We start from the raw sequence: 27670 nt of genomic DNA, 5'->3' as shown, positions 1-27670 counted from the left end.
ATTAACAAGCAAATTGACCAAGCAGGATTAGAAAAAGAAGCAAACAGAACTTGTAGAAATGAAAATAAGGATAAATTGGAAATAGGTAAAGAGTTTAGACACAACTGAAGAAGGAATTAGTGAACTACAAGAAAAGTCCCAAGAAATTATGCAGAATGTAGCAAAAAGAGATGAAAAATTAAAAAGTGAATTCAGGAAGCACAAAGGATAAAGTGAGGAAGTCTCATCAAGAGTTCTAGAAGAAAATAACAGAGGAATCAGACAGAAGCACAATTGAAGAGTTAATGAATAAAAATGATATAGGAACTGATTTAAAAAAAATCCTCAGATTCAGGAAACCCAACAAATCCTAAATACAGTAAATAAAAAGAAGTCCACACTAGATATATCACAACAAAACAGCACACCGAAGTCACAAAGAAGATTTTAAAGGAGCCAGAGAAAAAAGGCATTAAACCACAAAGAAACAACAGCAACACCTAGTTTCATAACAGAAATCAAGAGACAGTGTTCAAAGTGCAGAGAATTCTACTTCCAACAAAACTAGCTTTCAAACACAAAAGGTATAAAGTCATTTTCAGACAGATACAAACTGAGGGTTTATTATAAAAAAGTGAAATTTATTATCAACAGACCCTCCTAACAGATGAATTTCAGGAGGAAGGAAAATGATCAAGAAAAAAGGTCTAACATCCAAGAAGGAATAGTAAGCAAAGGAAATGATAAACGTGGAATAATTCCAAGAGGAGGAGGATGACCATGTAAAACAATAAAAATCATGCCCAATTTGGGAGATTAAAAAAGTCAAAATAGAAATAAGACCCTGGAAACAGTAATATATACCCTGGAATGGGGTGACTGGCATCAAAGTGCTCTAAGAGCCCTGGGCTGTTTGGGAGGCTGAAGAACACCAGTGAGCTTTAGATTCTGTTAGGCAGCCACTAAGGTTACTCAACACACAAAGAAATAAAGGGCAGAACTTCCAAATTAGTAGCGGGGAAAAACAGAATAAATAAGGAAAACAAATCCCCAAAAGTCTACAATACAAAGAAGGTGGAGAAGGAAAGAAAAGAAGGGAGAAAGGAAAAGAAGGAAGAAAGTTAGGACAGAGGAAAAACCAAAAAAACTTCAAATATATCAGTCACTACGACCACTGTAAACTTAACAAATTACTGAATTAAAAGACAAAGATTATCATGTTGAATAAAAAAATCAAAAACTAAAAATCAAAATCCAGAGCAGGAAGAGGAGAGGCACCGAGGGGCTGAGCAACACGGTACTGAGCAGGAGAGCTGGGCGTGGGCTCAGGTCACGTGGCCAAAAATGGTACAATGGAAAATTAACATATGAGTTTACTTTTGAAATATCAGCCATGAAGTCTTTTAAATGATAACACGATTTTTTTTAAAAAAAGGAAATATCAAGGCCTCCTAATCTTTCAAATTATATAGGGCATCTATATACTGCATTTTAAAATCCAATTAATACTTCTTGTTTTCCTTCAAAATGATACAGTAGAGATCTACAAACTTAATTTTTCATGGAAAACAACTGCAAAGAGACTTATTTTTAATGGTCCTTAAGACCTTTTTTTAAATTTAGAAAATAACATCCATATCTAGTCACAATTACGTCTAGACTGAATTTTACTTTACATTGTACAAAATACTCTTAGTCCCCAAAGTATTAGAGGCTGTGACTTGAATAGAACAATGTGTGTATTTTAGGTAAATGCTCGCTCCACAACTCAGATTTTGATTTTTAATAAACCACAGAACCAAGACTATGCAGAAAAGACATGATCATCCTAAAGTCTCAGGTTAACATCTTCAAGAATCAAGACTATGGAGCAAAAGGTACCTGGTGAAATGCGTCGGGATTCCCAGGATTAAAAAGTGATGGCAACTTTTCTTCTAATCCTCGTACTATTTCTGGCCAGACAGAATTCACCAAGAAATCATATCCAGGAACAGTATTGCCTTTTTCACTGGAAGATAAGGGAAAAATTTCAGTCAAATACACCAGAATGTTCTACTTAGAAAAAGCAAAATTCCATTGTGGTGCTTTTATTAAAATAAAAATTCCTCAGCCTAAAATTTATTTCAAACTTTTTAAAACAACTATATTTGTCAATTAGTTTGTTTTAGACCCAAACTTCTATTTCACCTTAAACTTGACACATCCTCTGTCCTGACTCCTAGATCTACCATGCGGTAGACAGGCTGGGGTCAAAGATAATGGAAAACTACACTGACTTGCCGTGGCAGAATTTTCTTCCCTAGAATGGGCTACTGTGTTTATACTCTGTCTTGAAAAAGAAGCAGTCTAACACCACAGGAAAAGCCGTCTTTGTATTCAACCTTAACACACTCAACTCTAAAGCACTGTCAATCACGCTAACTGGCCAAGTACTAAGAGCTTCTGATTCAGCTATCTCTAAGATTACCTTCGGTTCAAAGTTCTATGACTATTTCATGTAAAATCTCAATCACAAATCTTGATACAAAAAACTGATAACATTAGTGGGTTTTGTGTGTGCATACTTTATTCTGTATTTTTAGCAAAAAGATTGGACTCTGGGTTTCTAATTCACACACTTAGATGAGAGGCAACACTGAGATAAAAGCACGCACTTGGGAGCCAGAGTACCTGAGTTCAAATCTTGGGTCATTTAACTTCTCTATGTTTTGGTTTCTTCATCTTTAAAACAGGGATGATAATAATACCTACCTCATAGCGTCACTATATGGATTAATAGTTGTAAAGCATTTAGCACAGTGCACAGCATGTCATAAATGCTATGTTAATAGTGGTTAAATACGCAAGTCCATAAAAAAGGCAGGCTCCTTAAGTTTCTCTTGAACGTAAAGACTTGTAGATATCTTTGGGCAACACCATCTCACTGATCGACCCACTTTGCTGCATTATTAATATGCTCTGTATTAAGATAATTTTCTTTAAAATTGGTCATCAATATACGGTCTTATTTTAGCAAGACGGGGAGTTGTGTAGCTAAGTGGTGACAACAAACTAGCATTTAACATTCTGATAAGTATTAAAAATAAACAGTAAAAAATTTTCATAATTCTCCTGCTTAGCAAAAACTATGAAGACAAATAGCTTATTAAGGAAGCTATGCTTTACTGTTCAGAAAGAGCTACCAGATAATCTCATTCTATAATAGGTAGGAGTTGATGAGAAATTACTGGAGGGATTGGAGGAGGGTCGAGGAGGGAAAGAAGATGCCCATGTCCCACATACCCAACTTTTAATCATAATAAGAACAAGCTCTATTGAGGTATTGGAAGAAAGAACAGAATTGAAGATTTTAAAATACAAATGCACATAATCTGAGCAACACTGAATGACAAGATCACCTCGTTCCCCATGTAAATATCTAATTAAAGCTCCAAAGAGAAAATTTTAATCTGCGAGATCAACGATTAGAAAAGCTAATCCACATTCTTCAGAAGATAAATCCTGAACGTCGCTGCTGTTGCCAGTTATAAAGCACACCCGAAGGTGGAAGCTGAACAAAGGAAGGTCAGGGGCATGAAGCAAATGCAGGTGACCCACCAAGGTACAGTTTAGAGTCCTCAAATTTCTGAGGTTTCTACATGAATTCTGCCACGCTGAAAACTGTGGAAAAGAACATGTGAGGCTTTGAAACTTGACATTTCAGGACCAAGACCAGGCTGGTCAAATCTAACGACTGGTTGTTTCAAAACTGTGGCTTCTTTAATTTTACACCATGACTTCTATTAAATTCTTACCCCAAATCCAAATCCAACTAAATTTTCATGATTACTAGTGGCAAAACAAGGCTTCATCTGAAGTCGCAGTGGAAATAGGGTACTTCACAAGTCAAGCAGCATATTTATTCCCCAGATTTTTTTTCTTTTCAAAGAACAAAAATTGAAGAACAAATATAATGTTTACCCTGCGAAGACAGGGACCTGTTAGCCTTTCTAATGCTGCAAATAGATTAAGTCTTTCATTTTGCAAACACTGGGTAGTTGCTGTCTTCAAGACACTGGGCCAGAAGGGAGGTGTGGGCCGTGCAGGAGGGGAGCACACTGCTAAGGTTGAAAGGAGTCCTCAACAGAAGTGAAGACAACATGCAAGGGTCTGCAGAGAGCAGGACTAAAGCTAGACATCAGGATAAAAGATGGTCTCTTGAAGGAAGTGGCATCTGAGCTGGGGCTTCATGTGGAGTGACAGGTCCACAAAAAGAGCAAACAGGCAAGGCAGCGGAGCCTGAGGAAAGACAGTGTGTGCCGGGGTGGGCAAGTCCAACTGTGTCCTGGAGACCAGCAGGGGAGGGGAAGCCACAGAGAGAGCCACCCCCGAGGACCAGTGCGGCCACAGCACAAAGGGCCTCGTACTCTGCGTCAAGAAGCTGGACTCTCCTCGATAAGCAATGAGAAGCCACTACAGACTTAGGAGGGAGGCAGTGCACGAATCTCAGAATCGTGGGTAAACGCAACAGCCGCAGGGCGGACTGAGGAGCGACAGGGCAGAGGCAGGGAGAGCAGGTGGGGAGGCCCTGTCATTCAGGACAGAAAAACGACAAAGGCCGGGACTAGGATAGTGGCAATGGTGAAAGGTGATGGGATATTTACCAAACAGAACTGAGAAGTCGAGAAATCATACAAAAGGGGGGAAAACTGAAGAGGACTTTAACCACAATTAATATAAAAATTGTTGAATTAAACTAAATTGACATTTATAAACAGATTACGACATTAGAATAATGGAAGGAAACCAACTTTTATTTCAAACACAACTTAGGAAAAGGACAGTGTAGAAAAGGGAAAAGCACGGGCTGTGGATTCAGAGATGTACCCTGCACCTCAGCTGCACCCACTACAGCCTCCTTCTCTGTAAGACGAGACTAGTGAGCCACACCCACTGCAGAGCACTGTGTTAACAGTCACACGGGAAAGGGCCTCTGGCCCCGGTGCACACGAGGTGCACAGCAGACGGCAACAATCAGGAGGGCACGAGCAGTTTCCAGGTGCAGCCCAACCTGAGGGAGTTCTGAGCACAGCTGCTCAAACTACCTTGAGATGGCGCCTCCCGTGACCTCTCGAAGAAGGCGGCAGTGGTGGGGAACAAACTCCAGGAGCTTGCTGTACATGAGCTGAAGATCGCTCGGCTGAGTATCGACCATCTGCTCTAGGATCACCTATTAAAAGGAATATCGTTTTTTAAAAAACCATCTAAAAGAGAAATATGAATTGCACACTACAGGGAAAAGAATAAAGAAAACTTTAAAAGTATGTCTCTTCATGCCCCACTCCTCCCAAGCTGACGTGTTTTCTAATAGCAATAGTCACACTGAGAACTAGCTCCAGGATGCGGGTGCACAGCTCTGACCCAGACTGGGTGACAGAGTGGCCTGAAGCTGAAAAGTCAGGCACATTCGCCTGCTTCCCTCCTGAGCTTGAAAACGACATAAAACCACAAAGTCCCACGACAACAGCCCTTCGCTGTCTTGACCTTGGCCTTTTCTTCTACCAGTGTTCAGATTAGGGGAAGCTTTGAGACAGAGAAAGATGGAAGAAAGTATATTTTATTTTACTTTATTATTATTTTATTTTTTGTGTTAAGGTTGAGAGTCAAGAGGTGAATGACAAGATAAGCATACGAATTTAAATAAAATTAAAATGTGGCCATGGTTTATTTAATATGCCACTGAAACATCAAATATTTCTTTAATTTAGCACATCAGGTTCAGTTCAATGAAAAACAAAGGCATAAATTAGTAACCATTTTCACTTACTGATAAAGAAATAATGTGAGTAATTTGTCTTTTTCACTCCTATAGAGACAGCTATGAAATACAACAGGATACAAACAGAGGAAATTGACAGATCACTTATTATCAGTAATCCTAACGAAAGCTGACCAGATTATTGAAATTAATACTTAAGGTGCATTTTTATCAATGAGATTCAATTTTCCCCATTTATGAATGGGAGACTTTCATCCATGGTGAGTAGGGCTTTGTACTTACTGGACAGAGAGAGCATCCACACTGACAGGGGGCTGAAGAATGTCTGCAAACACTGAGGATGGGCCTGTGACTTCTATCAGCTTGAACCAGACGAAGTTGCCATTTTTGCATCAGAAAATGTTGAGTACTGGCAACCGTATATGGTACAATCTATACTGTGGCTGCTCAAAGGCAGAATACGCTTACTTCCCAAATTTTAACTGTATCCTCATAGGTGAAGGACACTGAATAGCCAAGTTCTGGATTGAAGGTATTATGCTGTTAATTTGCCTATGAAAGTCCTTCAACTGTGAATATTCCCTCCCTCCCACCTTCCTGGCCCACAAACTCCTCTGTATTTTTCAAGACTTAGGCCACATCTCTTCTGTGAAGACAACCCTCTGCGCAGACTTTCCACACTCAGGGTTCTTGGCATGCTCCCCTACCAGGCACTCGCGCTGCGGTGCTGGCATCTGCTTACTTGCTCCATTCTACCCACTAGACCAGTAGTGAAGAGTTCGTTTTAACAACTTCATTGACAAGTAATTTACAAGCCATAAAACTGACCTAAAAATATTTTGATTTTTAGGGAGAAGTCCCTAAAGTCCCCTCTCCCTAGGCAAGACCTGCCCCCCACTAAATTAAGATGACCCCTGGGCTACGGTATCACTAGAAAATACTGACTCCTGCATGCTGGTTGTAACCACCAGAGACCAACCTTTTCTTACAACTGATGCTGCAGTAACTATGAGAATCTTTACAGAAAGATCTCTGAACTACCCCTCACATCCAGTGAAGCATCCAAGACAGGGGGGACGCTCTATGAACATCTGCTGAATGAAGGCCGCGGTGGGGGGGCGGGGGGTTGGGGCACCAACCTCATCCACGTATGGTTTCACCAGGACTTGACCAACTAATGCCTCCGCGTCCCGTGTCTTGTCGATCGTGGCATAAGTTCGTAAGCAGTGCCGGATTATATCGACATTGGAAGTCTGAAGACCTTCTAATAGGAGGCCTTCCAGTGACTGTTGTAACATGGCTGTAATGCCAGCTATACGCTGCAAGAAAAACAGGTAAGAAAGCACCAGTTGGAACACTTTCTAAAGATTCAAATATATACATAACGAATCTCTTATTCCAACAGAAGATAATATATGTAAAATTAAATATTAACATTTTCTGGAGAGAAACAATGAATCTCTCCTCTTCCCCACATCTCTTTATAAGTAAATCTTTGCTATATCAAAGGAGGATTTAGACAGAATTGTAGAGTGAGAAAAAAAGTTATTTTCCTTTTAAGCTACAGAGTAAGTCTGACAAACATCATGAATCTGGCGGCCAGTCAAGAGTTTTGGGTAAATTAACTCTGACTCCATCATATAGTGTGTCAAGTTACATGAAATTCAGAATTGATTTTACCCTCGTAATCCAGAGAATATGCCTATGTCTTTACACAAAATAGACAACGTGTGACACTTAGGGGGCGGGGCCCCAAAAACAAAAACCGAAAGTAAAAATTCAAAGCTAGTTTCCAAATCCTGCAGATCAACAATTACCAGAGGCATTACCAGCATCCCTTGGAGACACTGTGGGGTGGGTCCGGACCACCACAATAAATTAAGTAGTATCACAATAAAGCCGGTCGTGGGATTTCTTGGTCTCTCGGTGCATATAAAAGATATGTTTATACGATACTGCAGTATATTAAGTCTGCACTAGCATTATGTCTAAAAAAGCAAGGTATATACCTTAATTACCTTAATCAAAAAATACTTTATTGCTAAAAAATGCTAATCATCATCTAAGCCTTCAGTGAGCTGTAATCCTTTTGCTGGTGGAGGGTTTGAAATACTGCGAAAATGACCAGAATGTGACATAGAGACATGAAGTGAGCCAATGCCGCTGGAATGGTACTGGAAGGCTGACAGACTTGCTTGATGCAGAGTTGCCGCAAACCTTCAATTTGTTAAAAAAAAAATGCAGTATCTGTGAAGCACAATACAGCGAAGGGCAATAAAATGAGGTCTGCCTGCACCAGGGAAAACAAAAGTATTTAGCAAATTCCTAGATACCACAGTGTGAAATCTAAAACAGCACTTACTGGTCTTATTTTGTCCAAAAGAGGCATGCCTTTGCTTTGAACAGCATGAAACTGTAACTGGTTAAATTCTGTGGCAATTCTCTCCAAAATCTGTCCAGTCAAAAGTGGGCTAAGTAGAGACAATTAGAGAAATTTAATTCCTAAAGGTTTTTAATTTCCAAGAGAATACATCACATGATTGGTCAGTAGTGGTGACGCTTTAGCACCCACTGAGTTTTTCCACAGCCCCCTTGTTACAAGGTAGAAGCTAAAGCATCCTTTGTGCCATCAGTTTTCACAAGTCACACACACAACATGGTCTGGGACATTGGACAGCTTCTTAAGTATAAGCCACTGATGCTGCCTGGCCTCGGCCACAGGGTCCGGGCAAGAAGCAGGAGCTGGACCAGGCCAGTGTGGGTGCGACAGGTGTTCCCACCGCCTCCCCTGGGCTCTCCCATCCGTGGCCTTCTTCATCTTTAACCTCCCTTCCCTCTTTCCTGCCCTATCCTATTATTTACACCTGAATCCTATTCTACTGCTCTCCCTGTCTCATTCTCCCTTCCTCAAAAATACCTCTAGTACTTCTAAAATACCAAATACTGCTACCTCCTCACTATATCAAATAAGTCAAAAGAGCTTACTTTACATTTTCATTTATCAGAGTTGAAAGAGCAGTCAATCTGTATCCTCTGGGTCCTAGTGAAAGGACACTCAGTGTGTATCTGCCACAAAGTGTAATAAATGCACTTTTTCTCCCTAAAACACATTATAGAGCAACAATGCCACTCAAAAGGAAGCTAAATACCAAAAGAAGAAAAATATAAAGGCACAGAAGCATCTGCTGGGCTTCTCTGAGGCATCCTATATCTAATGAGGACCAACCAGTGAGTGAGGGGAAAAAATCCACATCACAAGGAAATGAAATACTATCCATTTCAGGTCTACCCAGCCCTGTATTTGCAGCATTCAAACTAGTTTAGAGGGAGAGCAATTTCCCTGCAGGACCAACCCAAAAGGTTAATCCCTCATTCCTGAGTAACCTAGTGTGGACCTATTATGTAAATTATCTAAACATTTCTTGGCCTAACAAGCGTGATATAGTTACCATTCACTTATACTGCCCTGGTTTTCCCTTCTCTACAACTCAAAGTTGCTACCTGAATTTTTAAAGTTCTCAAAGGTGATGCTGAGCAAGAAACAGCATAATGTCTATTACATTAAAGATGGAACACTGAGGGACTTCCCTGGTGGTTCAGTGGTTAACACTCTGTGCTTCCACTGTAGGGGGCCTGAGTTCAATCCCTGGTTGGGGAAACTAAGATCCCATATGCCGCACAGTGCGACCAAAAAGTGAAAAAAAAAAAAAAAAGATGGAACATCAAAAAGGAATAGTATTATAGAAAAAGACGTCAGTGAGACAGAGTAGGGACAGACAAAAATGCAAAGAAAACAGGGAGGCAGGTATGGTGGATGTCGAGTGAGGACAGGTCGGCAGGAGCTGCCAATGCTGCTGAGGGCAAGAGAGACTCAGGGCAGCTCAAGACAAACAGCTCCGGCAGATGCGCCAGAAGGGATGACAGCAGAGACGCTCATCCACGCAGGTAAGGGCAGAAGCACAAGGGCAGTGGGCTGAGGAGACAAAGACCACAGGTGCTGACCACTTGTTCGTACATCTTGATTAGGAAAGGAAGTAGAGACCCAGGACAAGAGAATCACTTCCTTTTCGGATGGCGCAGTCCTTAACGTATACCACGGGAGATATGGAGCATACTGTCTTTAAGGTGCTCCCAAATCTAAAATTTTGATTCCTAAAATTAAGAAATCCAACACGTCTTTATCATATGACTAAGACTGTGGTATCGGTATATTCAGTGTGGCTTTGGTTGGTTTTACAGTATTACTCAGGGAAAAAATGTTATGGCTGTCCACGTGACCTTAAGAAAAGTCCACACTAGACCCAAACCTAGACACGTGTGAGGGCCTACTGCGTGCCAGGTTCGGGCTGATGGCAGCTCCGTGACTGTGCTGCTCCCCTGGCAGCACGGTGCTTCCCATGGTGCTGCTACCACCTGCTCATTTTCTGAGTCACTCATCTACCTGGCTGACTGAAAATTCAGACTAGGAAGGTAGGAAGACAGTCGCTGTATAACAAGGGACGCGGTCATCTTTTTCTCACTTCACAAAGCTTTTTTTTTCCTGTTTATACATTTTAACTAAATGTGTCCTACACTGTTTCTTAATGATATAAGGCTAGTGCAAGATACATGCATGGCAATACCCTGGGCATGTCTACATAAATTTTAAGAAAGATGAAAGCTATTCCATACCTTGAAGATGAACAAGGATTTTGCTAGTGCTGACATAAGGCAATTTCAAAGATAAAAGATAAAAGCCTTCCACTAAAAGCACACTCCTCTGACTCCCTGTAAGGTGATGTGTTGGAACTACAGCCATCACCACAAAGGTTTTAAAAGGATGTATTACAAACTTTACCATCTCATGCCCTCCACTTTTCATGACGTACATTCAAAAACACTGAGCCACAGACTTGGCTTTTCTTCTTTTTCAGAAATGAGTTTTATCTTAAAAAAAAAATGTAGCCTGGGTGTGAAGTATTAATTTATGTGATATTTGGTAAAAAAATACTTACCTGCTTGCCTCTAGTGTGGATGTTTCTTTAGAATGTTGAGAATTTAAGATTTTTTCAATTTTCTCCACTGATCGAATAACCTGTATAAGCCTCAACACACATATCTATAAAAATAAAAATTAAGCAAAAAAAAGTTATCATTATGTTTTATCTTAATTATCTTATTTCCCCATTCTAAATGGAGGAAAATACAAAGCCGAAAGTCAGCTTAGGTTACATAGAGCACTCTACATTTTAAATATATCTACATAACACTGAATTCCCAAGAATGCAAATCTTAATTTTAGCTGTCTAGAAGCATATTTCAATATTCGATTGCAAGTTTATAGTTAAAAAGAAAACCCCCAAAAACCTAGACTTTTTTGTTTTCTCATCTCTTGCACTTTTGTTCCTTCTTTCTTTTCCCCATCTTAAACGAACTCCCCTACGGACACTACATTTATTCTCTTATGACTCCTTTTTCATGTTTTCATTTTAGTTTCCGATCATCTTTACCCTCTCTATTTACAGGTATATAACACAATAAATATTATCAAAGAGGGTGAGGAACATCATAAAAACTCTCATCCTTCAAAGAACAGAAAGATACGAAGTCTTTCATTAAACAAATAGTTACTAGAACCTACTGTAGAGCACAGGGAACTCTCCTCAATGCTCTGTGGTGACCTAAATGGGAAGGAAATCCAAAAAAGAGGGGATGTATAACTGACTCACTCTGCTGTGCAGCAGAAACGAAGACAACATTGTAAAGCAACTGTACTCCAATAAAAACTAATAACAAAAAAAGACAAAAAAATCAGATGGTTACTGAGTACCTGCTGTGCATCAGACATTCTTCCAGACAGTGAGCACGAGTGAATAAAAGAGGCAAAAACTCCCTGCTCTCACAGAGCTTACAATCTCTTCCAGAAAGGCACAGCATTCTGGAAATCTTTGGATAGAAGCTGATATTTAAAGGAGAATTAAACAGAAGGTCTCTAAAATAGGCCTCTCCCTTGAGATATTGAAAAATATGCTATTAAATCCAGAAAACACTGAAGAGAGCACCAGGGTACCCTTAGAAGTCTAGACTTTTAATCCTAATTCTGCCATTATGTCATTAAATAATATAATTAAAACACAACACCACTAAAAAGTAAAAGTCATGCATACAGAGGTAGAGTTAATAAGTGGAAACAGAAGAAATAAACGTGGCAAAATGAGAGCACAACAAACTACTTTTTCAACCTGCAGCGGAACACTGGAAGAGTTGGCCTTAGAAAGCCCACTCACTCCCTAATCTCTAAAATCTGAATATCCTGTTTCTAAGGGTGCTGAGAAATTAGTTACATGCCTGTTAAACTGTAAAGTGCTTCACGGATACCAGTTATTACTGTTTCTTGTTTTGGAAAAATTGAGGAATGTTAATTTTGTGATCACTTGGGTACGTCTAAAATTCTTATTATTTCAAATAGTTAAAATGACATAAGCATAAGTATATACTGGGTTGGTCAAAAGGTTCGTTCATTTTTTTCTGTAAGATGGCTCTAGTAGCACTTAGTTGTCTTTCACTGCATTCGAAACAATTTTGTTATTGTATGTGACGGCTGTCATACCAGTGTGCATATAAAAAAAAGATTTATCAAAATTGGTGAATCTTTGTGTAGCCATTTTAATATTGAAGATGGAAGAAAAAAGTAACATTTTCATCATATTATGCTTCATTATTTCAAGAAAGGTAAAAATGCAACTGAAATGCATAAAAAGTGCATTGTGCAGTGTATGGAGAAGGTGCTGTGACTGATTGAACATGTCAGAAGTGGTTTGCAAAGTTTCATGCCGGAGATTTCTCGCTGGACGATGCTCCACGGTTGGGCAGAGCAGCTGAAGCTGATGGCGATCAAATCGAGACATTACCTGACAATAATCGATGTTATACTACGCGGGAGACAGCTAACAGATTCAAAAGATCCAAACCAAGCGCTGAAAATCATTTGCACCAGCTTAGTTACGTGAATTGCTTTGATGTTTGGGTTCCACATAAGTTAAGCAAAGAAACCTCCTTGACCGTATTTCTGCATGTGATTCTCTACTTAAATGTAATGAAAACGTTCCGTTTGTAAAACAAATTGTGACCGGCAATGAAAAGTGGATACTGTACAATAATGTGGAATGGAAGAGATCATGGGGCAAACGAAATGAACCACCAGCAACCACACCAAAGGCTGGTCTTCATCCAAAGAAGGTGATGCAGTGTATGTGGTGGGATTGGAAGGGAGTCCTCTATTATAAGTTCCTTCAAGAAAACCAAATGATTAATTCCAACAAGCATTGCTCCCAATTAGGCCAACTGAAAGCAGCACTTGACAAAGTATGTCCAGAATTAGTCAAAAGAAAACACATAATCTTCCATCAGGATACCGCAAGACCGTTATGTTTCTTTGATGACCAGACAAAACCTGTTACAGCTTGGCTGGGAAGTTCTGATTCATCCGCTGTATCCACCAGACATTGCACTTTCAGATTTTCATTTATTTAGATCTTTACAAAATTCTCCTAATGGAAAAAAGTTCAATTCCCTGGAAGACTGTAAAAGGCACCTGGAACAGTTCTTTGCTCAAAAAGATAAAAAGTTTTGGGAAGATGGAATTATGAAGTTCCCTGGAAAATGGCAGAGGGCAGTGGAACAAACGGCTGAATATGTTGTTCAATAAAGTTCTTGGTGAAAGTGAAAAATGTGTCAAAACGGAAGGCACTTTTTGGCCAGCCTGATCCATGGAATAAGAGCTTTGAGAAAAACCAGTTTCGTAGTACTGAAAAGTGTGAGCAGACATGAGGGGAGGGCTTTTAGCTGGCATGCAGCATAAAAAATCTACAGTTTTCTTTAAAAATATGAATGCCATCATGAATAAATTAAAGCACAAGAAGAATATGTAATTTTCTTTGTCTTTTTCTTCGATCAGTTACTTTACCACCCTCTCTTATTAACAGGACCTTAATCAGCCCAGGAGTGAGAAGACCTGGGCTTCTGCTCTGCCTCGACTGCTCACAAGCCTTGCTGAACACCAATGCCTAAAGGTAAAGGAAGGACCCCACAGTTCCTCTCTGCAAACATACCAAGAGGAGTAAATCAGACCACACGCATGAAAGTACTGTTAACTCCAAGGTGCTACCTTGAGCCCATGTGCAACATACCTTTTTTTTCCTTATGTCCTCTTGTTTAGACATTCGTTCATCTACTGCCCGAATTCCTTCACTGACAGATGACCTAAGACTCTTTAAAAGAATAAAGAAAACGTATCGCAGAAACTGTTTTGTGACATTATGAAACTTACACATTTAATTAAATTCCATGGAATTTAATTATCTTCGGGCCAGTATTGTGCAGATACTGACAAAAAATACAGAATATCAGACACAACTGCTATTGAGGGTACTCACGATTTGAAGGCAAAATGACATATAAAGACAAGGTCACAGAAGATTAATGGCCAAAAGAATATAATACATATACAATCAATATCTATCAAGAATCATCTGAATCAAAGTATAGGAGAGTCTGGCACAGAGGATGGGACTTGAGTCCAGCTCTGAGAATCTGTGGAAGCTGACGATGGTGGAGACGAGGTTATCAGAAGACAAAAGGTGGGAAGACACAACTGACAGGACACACTCAGGGTGAGTGAGGCATGCACCTGGGTGCACTGCAGGTTTCATTTTGGAGAGAAGTAGGAATAAACAGGGAGGGCTGATTTAGAAGAACTTCAGGTTCTATACATTTTAGGGAACTGGAGAATCCTAAGGCATTGATATTTCATGATGAGATATTGTTTTGGGGATAGTAGGAACCAAGAAGTAAGGTACAGAATGGCCAGGAAAGGGCAGAGGTCACAGGTGGAGAAACATGTCCAGAAACTAATAAATTAAGCCAAGTATGAAGAATTAGGGACAAAACAAAGGTAACGGAAATGACTAGAATAAACTGGACAAATCATAAAAATTTTATAGAAAGGTGAATTCATTCATTCAATAAACATTAGGAAATGTCTCCTAAATGTCAGCTATTGTGGGAGCCAATGAGGCCACAACGATGAATTAGACAGAAAGTCTTATTTCTCAATGATCTTAAAATCTCAGAGTAGCTTCATGAGTTGAGATCAAAAAGGCAGGTAAGGTCTGTGGCTGATGAGGAGAAAGGTGGCAATAAAGACAGCTGCAGAATAAGGGAGGCGACATGGTGCCGGCAGGTGGCAGCGCAGGACCAGAGCACGAAGGTGTGAAAGCAGCCCAGGAAGTTTAAGCACAGGTCGGCAGAGAGAAGAGTGGGAGGTTAATACAGGGTGAGGAGGCGCAGGAAACATCACAGCTCCAAGGCTGGGCAGAGGAGGAGAAGAAGCACCCAGAAGGAGGCAGAAGAGCCACGCGGAGGCCGCTGTGGAAGGAGCAGCAGGCCACAAAACCCCTTTCTCTTCCATTCCAAGGAAAAGCACTTTAATAAGCTTTTGTAAAATTCAAACAAGACATAAACTTTCAAACATATCTGCTAGTTCAAGGCACAGCTCAAGACATCTCTTTTATGAATTCTTGGCTGCCTACCCCTCCTCAGGACTTATCCTGCACTTCCTTCAGCTCTATCCGTGCAGGGCCTCTTTTCCTATGCTATGTACTGAGAGCCTTGTGTGTGCCAGGCGCTGTCTCAGGGGCAAGGTACATAAGCCCCCTGGTCTGAAGTGGTCCAGCGGTGACACACACAGGAAATGATGGTGCGCTACATCACAAGTAAAGGAGAACGGGGTTCGGGGTGCCTAGCACAGACTAGGGGTGAGGGAAGGATGGCGCAGCATGGTTTCCTGTCAGAGGTGATGCCAAAAACCCCCCTCCACTGTTCATCCAGATGGAGCCCCTGTTCTCGTGGTGCAGAGGTGGAAAGTCCCATCCCCACGGGAGAGATCTTCTCAGAGAAACTAGGTGTTACATGACATTTATATTATCCTTCAGCTACATCAGGGGTTAAACAGCTTTTGTAGACTGGTCCAGGAACCTAACCACACATAAAATATTGTCTGGGAAAATACCTGTAAAATTACAAATTTTAAAACATAAGTAAGCCAGTCTTAAGTCAGAGACCACTTACATATGGGTGAGTTCTCCTCCTAACATTTAAAGGTGTCTACTCTTTGAAAATCTGTCATTTTCAAACCGAACATGTTTTTCAGGTTGTAATATCACATGCAAAAAGTAGAGAATCATTTACAGCATTTTTGAAGGTGAGCGCTATAATCGTGGACCATTAAAATACAAGCACCACAACAACCTAACAGGTTAACGGAATTCTTGGAGAAGGCAAACAAGCAAAATATGCTTTACGGTAAATTGTTTACTGTTACTTGCGGACTTACCAAAACCTCTTCTCGTAACTGTCCCAAAGGCACAGAAAGCTGGTTGAGGGCTTTGTCCATGCCAACCTAAAGGCAAAATCACGTGGGCACAGACACATCAGAGTCAGGAGTAATAGTGAAGCTTCTGTTTAATGAGGAAAGCAGTACTAGACTTAGGTTATTCTTTCCGTACAATCATATGTTGCTAGTAACTAAATAACAGAAATGTTATATTGCCATAAATACTGCTCACAGAATGAGGAAAAATCTGTTGATATACACGCGACTATAAAAATAAGGAAAATCATAATAAATCAAAGAGTCCTTATGTACAATTTGCCTTTGGATGAAATTTTAAATGAATTAAAAAAAACTCTAACAGGAAAAAAAGCTCTCTGTATTTATGATATTCAACCAGCTGATGTGAAAGTCGGATGGGCTATATCTCTCTGAAGCATTATCACAGCCCTTGAGAAAATCCAAATTAAACAGAATGGAAATAAAATTGTCAGGGCTTCTAATCCTACTGGAACATTTATCTTAGTGGTGTATTCCCCAAAGCAAATACGGCTCACTATTCTTAATGCTTCTTGAAATTCCACAGAGATAGCTACTTTCTGTACTCCTTTGGACAAATAGGTTTAAAAACAAAATAAAATATGAACAATAAGACTTTAACAAGTATTAAAACTCAAGCATTTCTAAATGACTTTTCCAAGTAACTGATAGCTTCTTACGAACCATACATATGTTTTTATAAAACCAGGCCTCCTAAAGATCAATACTGGCCAATGTTTCCTCAACCTATCTCTGGCTAACACATGTACCTGAAAGTAAAGTAAGCCTTTCCTTAAGAATAGTTGATATCTGCTCTCGCAAATTAGTCTAAACCAGTGAGATTTCACGGTAATCACTTAGCAACTAACAAAAACCACCACTCTTGAGGTTGTGATCCTTTACTTTTCACTACCTCTTAACAAGTCATTCAAAAAAATAGTCAAACCAAACTAAGAACGAAAAATGTATATCAAGAAAGTTTAGTTCTTTTACTAGTAAGATTAGTAATCTCTTCAATTTCTGGGGGAAAAATCAACTAAAATGTTTCTAAACACACTCAGCACTTTTCAGAATAAACATGGAGTGAGAAAGCAAGTGTGTAGTATGTGCGTAAATACACTGACTGGTAGGAATTGTGGATTTAAAGTTTACCAGAACTTGGTGTACCCCCAATAAATAAATAAATAAATAAATAAATAAATAAATAAATAAATAAATAAATAAATAAAATAAAGTTTACCAGGTTCGTTGACAGGTTGACGAAGTCTGCGTAGTCCTTGTTGATGAGCTCGACCATGGCCGTTTTCAGCAGCTTATAGTAGAGCTCCAGGTCATCTCTCAGCGCTTCCAGCTGGACCCGCTTCCGACAGTCGGACACAAAGTGATCGACATCAAAGTCTTCCTGAAAATAAAACAAGAAAAAAAGAAATATTGCAACGATATCACATTTTACACATAAAAATAAAAGGAGAGAGAGTAAGAGAGAAAAGCCATTCTACTCATTTGAAAGGCTACATTGCTGCTGGGAAAAAGTACTTTTAAGTACACATGACAGAAAGGTACTTGCACACTATCAAGGTGCCACAAGGGAGGCCCCTGACCAAGAGTATTCTCTCCTGTTGCCTAAATTCTACAAGGGATTTAATTTTTTTTAACTACACACGTTAAATAGGCTCTTCTCAAAACAGAAACAGCTTCTTTTTCCTTAGTTTTAAAAATAACAAATGTTCACTGTGATACTTTCAACTAACAAAGAAATACAGCCATCCCTCAGCATCCATGGGGACCTGATGTCAGGACCCCCGAGGACACCAAAATCTGGCGGTGCCCAAGTCCCTAATATAAAACGGCATAGTATTTGCCTATACTTTAAATCATCTCTAGATTACATAATACCTAATGAAATGTAAATGCTATGTAGATAACTGCAAATAAAATGTAAATACTATGTAAATAGTTGCCAATGCAACAAATTCAAGTGTTGCATTTTGAAACTTTCTGGAATTTTTTTTCTGAATATTTTTGATGCATGGTTGGTTGAATCCACAGATGTGGAACCCGAGGGTGCACTATAATTACACAAAGGAGAGTAGAAGACATCACGTCTGATGCTCTACAGATAAGCACTATTCATGTTTTTTTCACTGTTTAACACTGATTCACATCCTTCCAGAATTTTTTTGTCTTTCTCTTTAAAATATAAGTTATTTTTAAAATTGAGATACAATTGACATATAACATTATACTGGTTTTAGGTGTACAACATAGTGACTCCACATTTGTATCTACTACAAAATGATCACTGCAGTAAGTCTAGTTAACATCCATCACACGTAGTTACACATTTCCTTTTCTTGCTATGGGAACTTTTTTTACTCTCTTAAACTTTCCAATATACAATATGGGGTTATTAACTGTAGTCACCCTGCTGTACATCACATCCCCACGACTTACCTAACTACCTAGAAGTTTGCATCATGTGACCCTGTTCACCCATTTCATCCACTCCCCACATGCTGCCTCTGTTCTTAGTACCAACGAGTTCATTTCCCCTTGCTTTGTTTTGTTTTTAGATTCCACACGCAAGTGAGATTGTGATCAACTTTCTCTAACTCATGTCACTTAACACTGATGCCCTCAAGGTCCATTCATGTTGTCACAAATGGCAAGATTTCTTTCTTTTTCATGGCTGAATAACATTCCATTGTGTGTGTGTGTGTGTGTGGTGTGTGTATCACAGCTTCTTTATCCATTCATCCATCGATGGACATTTAGGTTGCTTCCACATCTTGACTGCTGCAAATAATGCTGCAGTGAACACTGGGGACCTACGAGTGTAAGCCTCACTAGCCACCAGAGCCAGGTAACGTAGAGGTGTCACCAGGCAGCAGCTGCAAAAATCAGGGCACCAGACAAATATACAAGTTCCTGTCCAGGAGATATTGTTGAGCTGGAGCGAGGCACAAAGAGAGCAAGGATGGCCCCTGCTGGCCTCTAAGACCCCAGAGTGGGTTAAATTAGAAGCCTGCCCCTCAGGCCGATGCTTTAAGGTAAACAAGCCTCTTTCTCAGAAAGTCTGGGCCCTTTTCAGTCGCTGTCTCTGTGCCGGGCCCTGGGGAGGGTGAGTAAATTCATGCTGCCCCTTCAACCACTGCTTCTCAGGTCACTATAGCCTCGTGGGTTTTGCTCCATTGACTTTCAAAGCTAGTTGTTTTGGGGGCTCATCTCACAGGTGCAAGTCTTGAAAGCAGGGGTGCCGGAGTGGGCAGGTTCAGACCCTTCTCTCCTCAGGGAGTAGCTTGGCGATGGGAGTTCCCTCCTGATTATGGGTCACCATGTTGGGGGTTGGGGTATACGGTGAGATCGTGTCTCAGCCTCTCCTACCCACTTTGATGTGGGTCTTTTCCTGTTTGCCAGAAGTGCAGGAGCTGCTCAGCTAGTTTTGGGGGTTCTTCCCAGAGGAAACTGCTCCATATGTAGCTGTCAATTTCATGTGTCCCCATGGGAGGAGGTGAGTTCTGGATCCTCCTACGTTGCCATCTTGAATGAAACCCCAGAGCTTTCTGTGTTCACAGGCACACACACACACAAACACGCACACAGAATCTTAATAAACCTTTTCTAAGCTACTTTTCCCTATATGAAAATATACCTCCAGTGTCTTTTCACAATATATATACATTTGTGTCGACATTTCATACGGATGTTGAGTATTCCATTGAACAGATGTTCAGAATCTTTCAAAACCACTTCCAAGTATTGGTCTCACAGGATTGCCATGCCCTGTTTGCCTTTATAATATTCTGATACCCCGGTAGGCGGACACACATACAGCCAGATTACTGTCTACTGCACCTGTGACTCTGCTACTAACTGAGTTGTTTAGTCATCGAGAATCAGATATGATGATTCCCAAACTTGTGAAGGCCACGTGTACTTAAAATTATAACCATTTTATTAAACGTTATATAAACCAACAAAATATAAGTGCAAAAAGATAACTGTTTTCATGAAAACTATGATGCTTTGCACAGACTTGACACTGAGAAATTGATAAGGCAATTTTCGCTGACTTATATATGAGATGACCATGAGCCAGGCAGGGCAGCGGGAAGGAGGATCATACAAATCCTGACAGATTCTAGACCAGATTCTTTGCAAATGTCTTAGGGTCCTCATTCAACTTACAGGACAACATAGAAGTCTAATGAGCAAATTTATAGACAAAAGAGCTTAGTACCACATCAATGGAGGATAAATGGACACATGTGTGATTTAAAATAAAATGTTAAGGACTATATGCACCATTCCTTAACAGTACTTTTAAAAACTGATTTTCTTAATCACCCAAACACCTGCTCTGATAGTGTCAGATAAGAGGATTTCTTACTAAACCATAATTTCACAGCCACCAAGTGAAAAACCATCTGCTTCTTTACCTAGAGCCAGAATTAGTCTAGACATTCTGTTGCTTGAGACGACCTCAAATAACACCTTACATCCACAGTTACACAGCAATCTCAGAAATAGCTGTGACATCCTGACAGCCTGACACCCTGGCCTTGCTACTAACCAGCTATATGACTCCGGGCAGAGCACTCTGCTTGCCTCAGTTCCATATTCTGTGAAGGTATGAACTTCAGATGGATGAGGTTCAGATCTGAACTTCATGGTGGCATTCTAAATAGTGTAACAGCTCTAACAAACAAACGCTATTAGGTAATGTTAGTACTCAACTTGCCACTTATTAATTTGTTCTTGGATAAACAAGTGTTGCATTGCACAAGACTAAATCACTTAGATCATCTGTGAATACTGGATTAGGCAGCTTTTGCTATGCAGCAAACCACCTCAAACTCACAGTGGTATGTAGCAACTGCCACATTTCATTTACCAGAAATAGTTTTACCTCATACTATAGATTTACTAAACATTTAAAAAGAATGAACTTTTAAAACCCATACACTTATAGTCAATTGATTTTTTTTTTACAAGAGTGCCAAGATCATTCAATGGGGAAAGAACAGTCTTCTCAACAATTGATGTTAAGTCAAGAGACTATGTACATGGAAGAGAATGAATTCGGACACCAACCTCACACCATATATGAAAAGTTAACTCAAGACAGATGAAAAGACTTAAATAGAGGAGCTAAAACTATAAAACTCTTAGAAGAAAACAGGTGAAAATCTGTGTGACCTTGAATTAGGCAGTCGTTTCTTAGATATGACACAAGAAGCATCAAGGTAATAAACTGAACGCGATCAAAATAAAAACTTGTGTGTGTCAAAAGACACTATTAAAAAAGTGAAAAGACAACCCACTAAATGGGAGAAAATATCTGCAAATCGTATATCTGACAAGGGTCTAATATGCAGAATATACAAACTCTTACAACTCAACAATAAAAAGACAAATTACCCAATTAAAAAATCTGCAAAGGATCTGAACAGACATTTCTCCAACAAATGGCCAACAGGCACATAAGAAAGTAAAACTAACTTGAGCATTTGACTGTAATGTGGAAGACAGCGACAGGACAAAGGCTAGAGGCAGGAGGTCAAGTGGAAGCGACCAAAGCAGGAGGGTGTTTGAGAGCCAGTGGGGAGGAGTACAGAGAAGGAAAGGCTAGTAACAAGGTCGGGAAAGTGCAAGAGGGCCTGGGCTCCAAGCACGGGCGGAAGGACTAACCTCAGGAAGGAAAATCCCTCTACATACAGGCAAGGAGGAGAAAGAGGATGGGTACAAATACAAGAATGGCGCTGTCATCAGCAGGATGGATTTCCCATTCGACGGCACTATTTTTTCTATACAACAGGAGATGAAGTCATACTCTGGGATAGAAGGGGGAGGCTAGGATTTCTACAGCATACCCAGGTAAATGGATCTAATTTACCTTTGTTAACAAGCTACTTTCTCTCCCCTACTACCAATATCTTATGTCCTATTTCATCTAACAGTTGCTATCAACCCTTGCTAAGGATTTTTGTACTTTTTTAAGCTGACAAAGCCAACAGTATGATGTCACCACCACCTCTGCCCCATGTGATTCTTCCATCTGTCACTCCTTTTGATCACTGCCATCTTTCACAAATCTGTCCCCTCCTCTGTATTTCTCATTAGATCTCACAAGGACCACTAAAATAACTTTTTGGTAGCCTCTTTTTCTTATTCTGTGTTCAGAAAGGTAGTTTGTTATTTATTCAGCATTTATTAAGTACCTTCCTAAAGGTCTGAGTTACCACTAACACACTGAATTAGGACTGAAACATGTGCAAGAATGTCCCGTATCAAAGTATTAGCTCATCAGTTCAAATGCAACATAATTTTCCCTTGAAATAGAACCTTATATTAATGTGAAGTAACCAGCACAGCATCCTCTAACGCAGCTCCAATGCAACTGATACGACCATGTAATTTCCTGCTTTAAACTTGACTGCAACTCATCAAGCACAAACCCCTCAGTGTAGTACACAAGGCCCAGTTCAAACTTGCAACCCCATCCAGCTGCCTTTCTACCTTTCCAGTCTCACTCCTGGCCATCCTTCCAGCCTCTCTGAACTAAGTCCAATTTCTCAGCACACACTGTGGTCTTCCTGTGACCATACTCAAAAAGTCTAAACCGTATCTTATCTGCCCTTGTACTATCCCATCTAGATTGCTGGGTGACACAAAGCAGGTGATCAGTGAAAGCCTGTTTACTAAATGAGCAATTGCTACCACTGTCCTAACAGACCCTTGTCACGTCTGGCAGACTAATGACACCGTTTCCAATCAAATGACTGGATTTCAAGTAATCTCAACTCTCCCAGTGTAAACCGGATGTTCCCACAGGCACAAATTACAAAATGTGTCGAATGAGACACAGATGTATAAATATAACCCCAATGGCAAGCTCTCCACCCATCATTTCTGCCATGTAAATGAAACGTATAAAACATCTCTTTTAAGGAAACACAAATTGCAAGCAATTTTATCTCCAGGTGCCACCTAGAAAATCAACAACATTTAACACAGGACAGCTGTCCTACGTATTTCTCTTCTACATGTGAAGTGGTCACATTTATTAGCACTACAAATTGTAGGGCACATTCAGAGACTTAGGAGCCATGAAAGAACATGGAATTGCTGGCATTCCAGCCACCTCCCCAGTTTGCTCTCTTCTTACTTTACAGAACTTTTATAAATTTCTATGAGTATTAGTCAAAAATTATCTGCACTGCGGTTATATTAAAACTTCTGTTGGCTGAACTGTCTTATCAGCGCTTTCCGTTCAAGGCTACTGTCTCCCCAGTCACTGCTGTGCAGGTGTGAACGCATTACATCAGTTCATCTGTAACTGTGGTGTGAGCAAAAATGGATGCCCCACTAGTGACCTACGTGAAAGAAGAGCAGCGTGCAGGGATTCTGTTTTTGTGGTCTGAGTGTGTGCACGTCTGTCCACTTCTGCCCACACTGTCGACACTCTGCAAAAACTTCGTTCTGAGGTGTTAAATCATCCTCCCTATAGTCCTGATCTTGCTCCATCGGATTTTCACCTGTTTGATCACCTGAAAGCAGCCCTACGAGGATGTCACTTCTGATGAAGAAGTGAAGACAGCAACAGCGGTGCATTCGTGGCTCACAGCTCAGCCTAAAACATTTTTTAATGAGGGAAGATGAAAGCTTGTTGACAGATGGACAAAGTGTATTGAAAATTAAGGAGATTATGTCGAAAAATGATGTATTTATCTTTTCTAAAAGTTAATTAAAACAAATTCTACAGGCAGAGTGTGGATAATTTTTGACTCACCCTTGTACTTTGGAACTTATATTTTGAGGTTTCTATTTTCTGAAGCTCCTCTTACCAAAGGCATTCTGTCAGCTCAGAGCAAGAAACATGGTGGGGCTAGCGAATCAGAAATAATGCTGGTGTTGAGCCTAAAGAAAGCCTTGAAGAAGGCAAATGCTGGACAAGGTGAATTTTCTGTATTCTGAGATTCCTGAAATCAGAAGTCTGAACAAAGCCCCTGATCTCTGCTTGTGCCTTTTCTTCTTCCAGTGAGCCTCCCCTCATCGTGCTCTTTCTTTCTACTCTCACTCCAGGGCAGCTCTCAGGCAGGAGGTGGAACAAAGGGCTCCTGGATCAGCAAGTTCACTCTGTACTCCCTTTTACACACCCCTTTCAAGTTACACCCTTCATTATCGCGGTTTAGCAGAAACACCACTCTTGTACAAGAACAAGAGGACATTATTCCTGAGCCTAGACAGCCCCGCATAGTAAAAATGATGTGGCAACACTGGAGAGGATCAGATGCAAATACTTTTTTTTTTCCCCACATTTAAAAACAAAAATTTATTGGAGTATAGTTGACTTACAATGTTGTGTTAGTTCCAGGTGCACAGTAAAGTGAATCCGTTCTACATATATCCATACTTTTTTGGATTCTTTTCCTATATATGTTATTACAGAATGAGTATTAAGTTCCCTGTGGTATACAGTAGGTCCTTATTACTTATCTATTTTATATACAGTAGTATGTATGTGTAAATTCCAATCTTCTAATTTATCACTTCCCCCAAAGTTTCCCCTTTGGTAACCATAAATTTGATTTTGAGATCTGTGAATCTGCTTCTGTTTTGTAAATACATTCATTTGTATCATTTTTATTAGATTCCACATAAAAGTGATAGCACATGATATTTCTTTCTTTGTCTAACTTACTTCACTTAGTATGATAATCTCTAGGTCCATCCATGTTGCTGCAAATGGCATTATTTCGTTCTTTTTTATGCACAGTATGGAGGTGCCTTAAAAAACTAAAATAGAACTATCATATGATCCAGCAATCCCACTCCTGGGCATATATCTGGAGAAAGCCATAATCTGAAAGGATACATGCACCCCAGAGTTCACTGCAGCACTATTTACAATAGCCAAGACATGGAAGCAACCTAAATGTCCATCAACAGAAAAATGGAGAAAGAAGATGTGGCACATATATACAATGGAATATTACTCAGCCATAAAAAAAAGAACAGATGTAAATACTTTTTAAAACCAGAGATGTGATCTGAATGCGACTATCAAAAAGAGAGATGGACTAACGAACCTAAAAGAAAGAAAAAACACATTATGACTTAAAGTCATCGAAAGAGAGCAGTAAGAGACTTAAACTCACTTGCTTAAAGGTTTAGGTGTCTACTGAGCCAAAACATTTAACTTTTTAACACTGAAACCAGCAACTAAGTGGTATCAAAAACCTCAATCCTAAAGAACGAACCTAAGGACACCAAGTGGGGAAGGGGGGTGGGGGTTGGGGTGGGATGAATTGGGAGATTGGGATTACCATATATCCATTACTAATAAGAAAAAAATATCAAATGGTACACTTTAAATTTAAAAAAATCCGTAGAAATACAACATAAATATATTTCTTGATGGTTTAAGTACAGACCCAGAGGGTTACACCAAACAGGTATGCAAAAGTTCCTCCTAGCTCTGATTCAAATCTTGGACATTCTCAACGCTGTGCCAGATGAAGCTTTATTATCCATAAAATGTTTTCAGTTAATATTTCTATTCTGTTTATGTAAGTTTATGTCCTACCATTACCTGCGCACAAACTTCAAGTTCACCTTATAAAGAGAAGTAGAGCTATTTTAGAAAAGAAACGTTTGCTTTGTTGTACTGCAACCAAATGAGTAAGAAGATTCTGATTTTTTAAATATCTCATTCAGAAGCTTTCAGTGAACGTTAAGGAAAAACTTTCGATCAAGTGCCTTTTTCCCCCACCCGATCTCTGAGTAGGGACGTAGATTCAGAGATTTGGTCAACACATTCGTACTGAGCTTCTAGGTGCAAAGCGCTGGTCAACAAACTTCTGTCCGGCCAGGGGACTGGCAATCCGACTGCACTGTATGGTAACGGGGTCGGGTAATCACAGGGCTTTTACACTCAGCTCAAAACCACTTGCCCACAACTTCCAGGCCTTTTCGCTCACTACGCACGATCTCACAGAAGTGCTTTCTCCAGGCTGCCCCGGCCACCCCTAAGGCCAGGAGACTCACTGCGAAGCGCAGAGAGGTCTCACCGGGGGCCGGTCCGGGGCGGGCGCGGCCCAGGACGCAGCTGGAGCGGCCCGAGGAGGCCCCGGAGGGAAAGGCAGGCAGGCCACCTGCCCCCGGCTCGGGGAGCAGAACCCCGGCGCGCACCTTCATGAACTCGTCCTTGTCGAAGCAGAGCGTGTCCGGCCCCTTGGGCAGGTTCATCCTACTTTTCTCCATCCTGCCGGTCGCCGCCTCTCAGCGCCGAGACCCGAGCGAGGCGAAGAGGCAGGACGCGGCGCGCACAGACGCGGCAGCCGCAGCCACGGCCAGCTTCCACGGCACACAAGGCGCCGCTTCCGCCAACATGGCAGCGCCCGCGCCGCAGCCAATCAGCGAGGGCGCTGCGGGCCGGCCTCAGCCCGCCGCCGGCAAGAGGGGCACCGGGATCGCCGCCGCCGCCACGCTCCAGGTGGTGCTGCCCCCTTTCGGCGGAATGCGGCGCTGCAGCCCGGGCGAGCTCAGACTCGGCGGTCCGGCTCCTGGGGAGGCGGGGCAGAGCGTTAAGAGCACGGGCTGGAGGGGTCCAGGGCTCCCTCCCCACCCACAGTTTCCATTGGGAAAAGTCTGCCTGCAGAGCCCTTCCAGGGTCTTTTCCCCGAGCTTGCTCCTCGGAGAAAACATCAGCGGCCGTAGTTCTCGGCCCTTTAGTTCTCGTGTCCAGGGTTGGGCTCAGATCCAGGTGGGCAGTCTGAGTGCAACTGGGTCTTCAAGGTCCTTAAAGGAGCGCCCCATCACCTGCCTAGTCAGAACACAGCGGACAAATACACGTGCATACATACTTATTTTTAATCTAAACCAGGAAGGGGCAAATTTTTGTGTTTGCGGCCAGTATCGGTGCGATTATACCCCCAAACCCAGTTTCTCAGACTTTCTCCCTCTTTCTGCCCCCATACATCCCAATTTTATTTTGGCATTTTCTTTCTTTTTCTCTTCCTTACTCTTTCTCCCATTATCCCTCCCTCTGGCTGTGAATACCATCATCAAATGATGATGAGTCATTTCTCTTTTTTTCTCCTTGAGACTCTGATAACTCAAATCACAAACCTCGGTTAACACTCTTCATCCTGCAAAGTCTTTCCTTCCTGTAGCAGCTGCCTTTATACACCAGGTATAGGCTGTGCCTCCCAAGGCTGTTTTCTCCTTGGAGATAACATTAACCCCTAACAGTCCTTAAAAAGGAGTGGGACAGAGGAAGGCAACATCTTAAAATTAGACTCTTGCATTCAAGTTACTCCAAATAAGAAACTGGTCACATTTTTTAAATGTGGGTATAGAATCCAGAACAATACACTCCCTAGCATTGGGCCTGGCAAGTCTTGTCAAAGGGAATGTTCCCTGCTAATGTCTAGAGAAGCTGATGGATAGCATGAGAGCTGGGATCTATCTGGAAAAACAAAATAAATTGCAATTATAAAAAGTACATCCTGTTTTTTTAA

General features: G+C 40.8%; 1 protein-coding gene across 3 annotated transcripts in view; it reads right to left on the bottom strand.

The window, feature by feature from the left end:
* COG2 (component of oligomeric golgi complex 2) overlaps nt 1-26535 on the bottom strand; it is a 42731-nt gene extending 16196 nt beyond the window's left edge. Inside the window, exons 1-9 of one of the 3 annotated variants that reach the window (XM_057736193.1) lie at nt 26340-26535; nt 17386-17547; nt 16110-16175; nt 13906-13986; nt 10732-10835; nt 8100-8208; nt 6877-7056; nt 5064-5188; nt 1861-1987 (exon numbers count right to left, since the gene is read on the bottom strand). In XM_057736193.1, coding sequence (XP_057592176.1) covers nt 1861-1987; nt 5064-5188; nt 6877-7056; nt 8100-8208; nt 10732-10835; nt 13906-13986; nt 16110-16175; nt 17386-17547; nt 26340-26411 — 1026 coding nt within the window. In that variant the 5' untranslated portion in view covers nt 26412-26535. Of the gene's footprint in view, nt 1-1860; nt 1988-5063; nt 5189-6876; nt 7057-8099; nt 8209-10731; nt 10836-13905; nt 13987-16109; nt 16234-17385; nt 17548-26339 lie in introns of those variants that run through there. The other 2 variants (XM_057736194.1, XM_057736195.1) reach the window with 2 other exon arrangements.
* Between the last annotated feature and the right edge of the window lie 1135 nt (nt 26536-27670).

This window comes from Hippopotamus amphibius, chromosome 5 (genome assembly GCF_030028045.1).
Source record: "Hippopotamus amphibius kiboko isolate mHipAmp2 chromosome 5, mHipAmp2.hap2, whole genome shotgun sequence".
Classification (NCBI taxonomy): Eukaryota; Metazoa; Chordata; class Mammalia; order Artiodactyla; family Hippopotamidae; genus Hippopotamus; species Hippopotamus amphibius.
The sequence above is the reverse complement of the archived record's forward strand: the minus strand, read 5'-3'. Positions and strand labels throughout refer to the sequence as shown.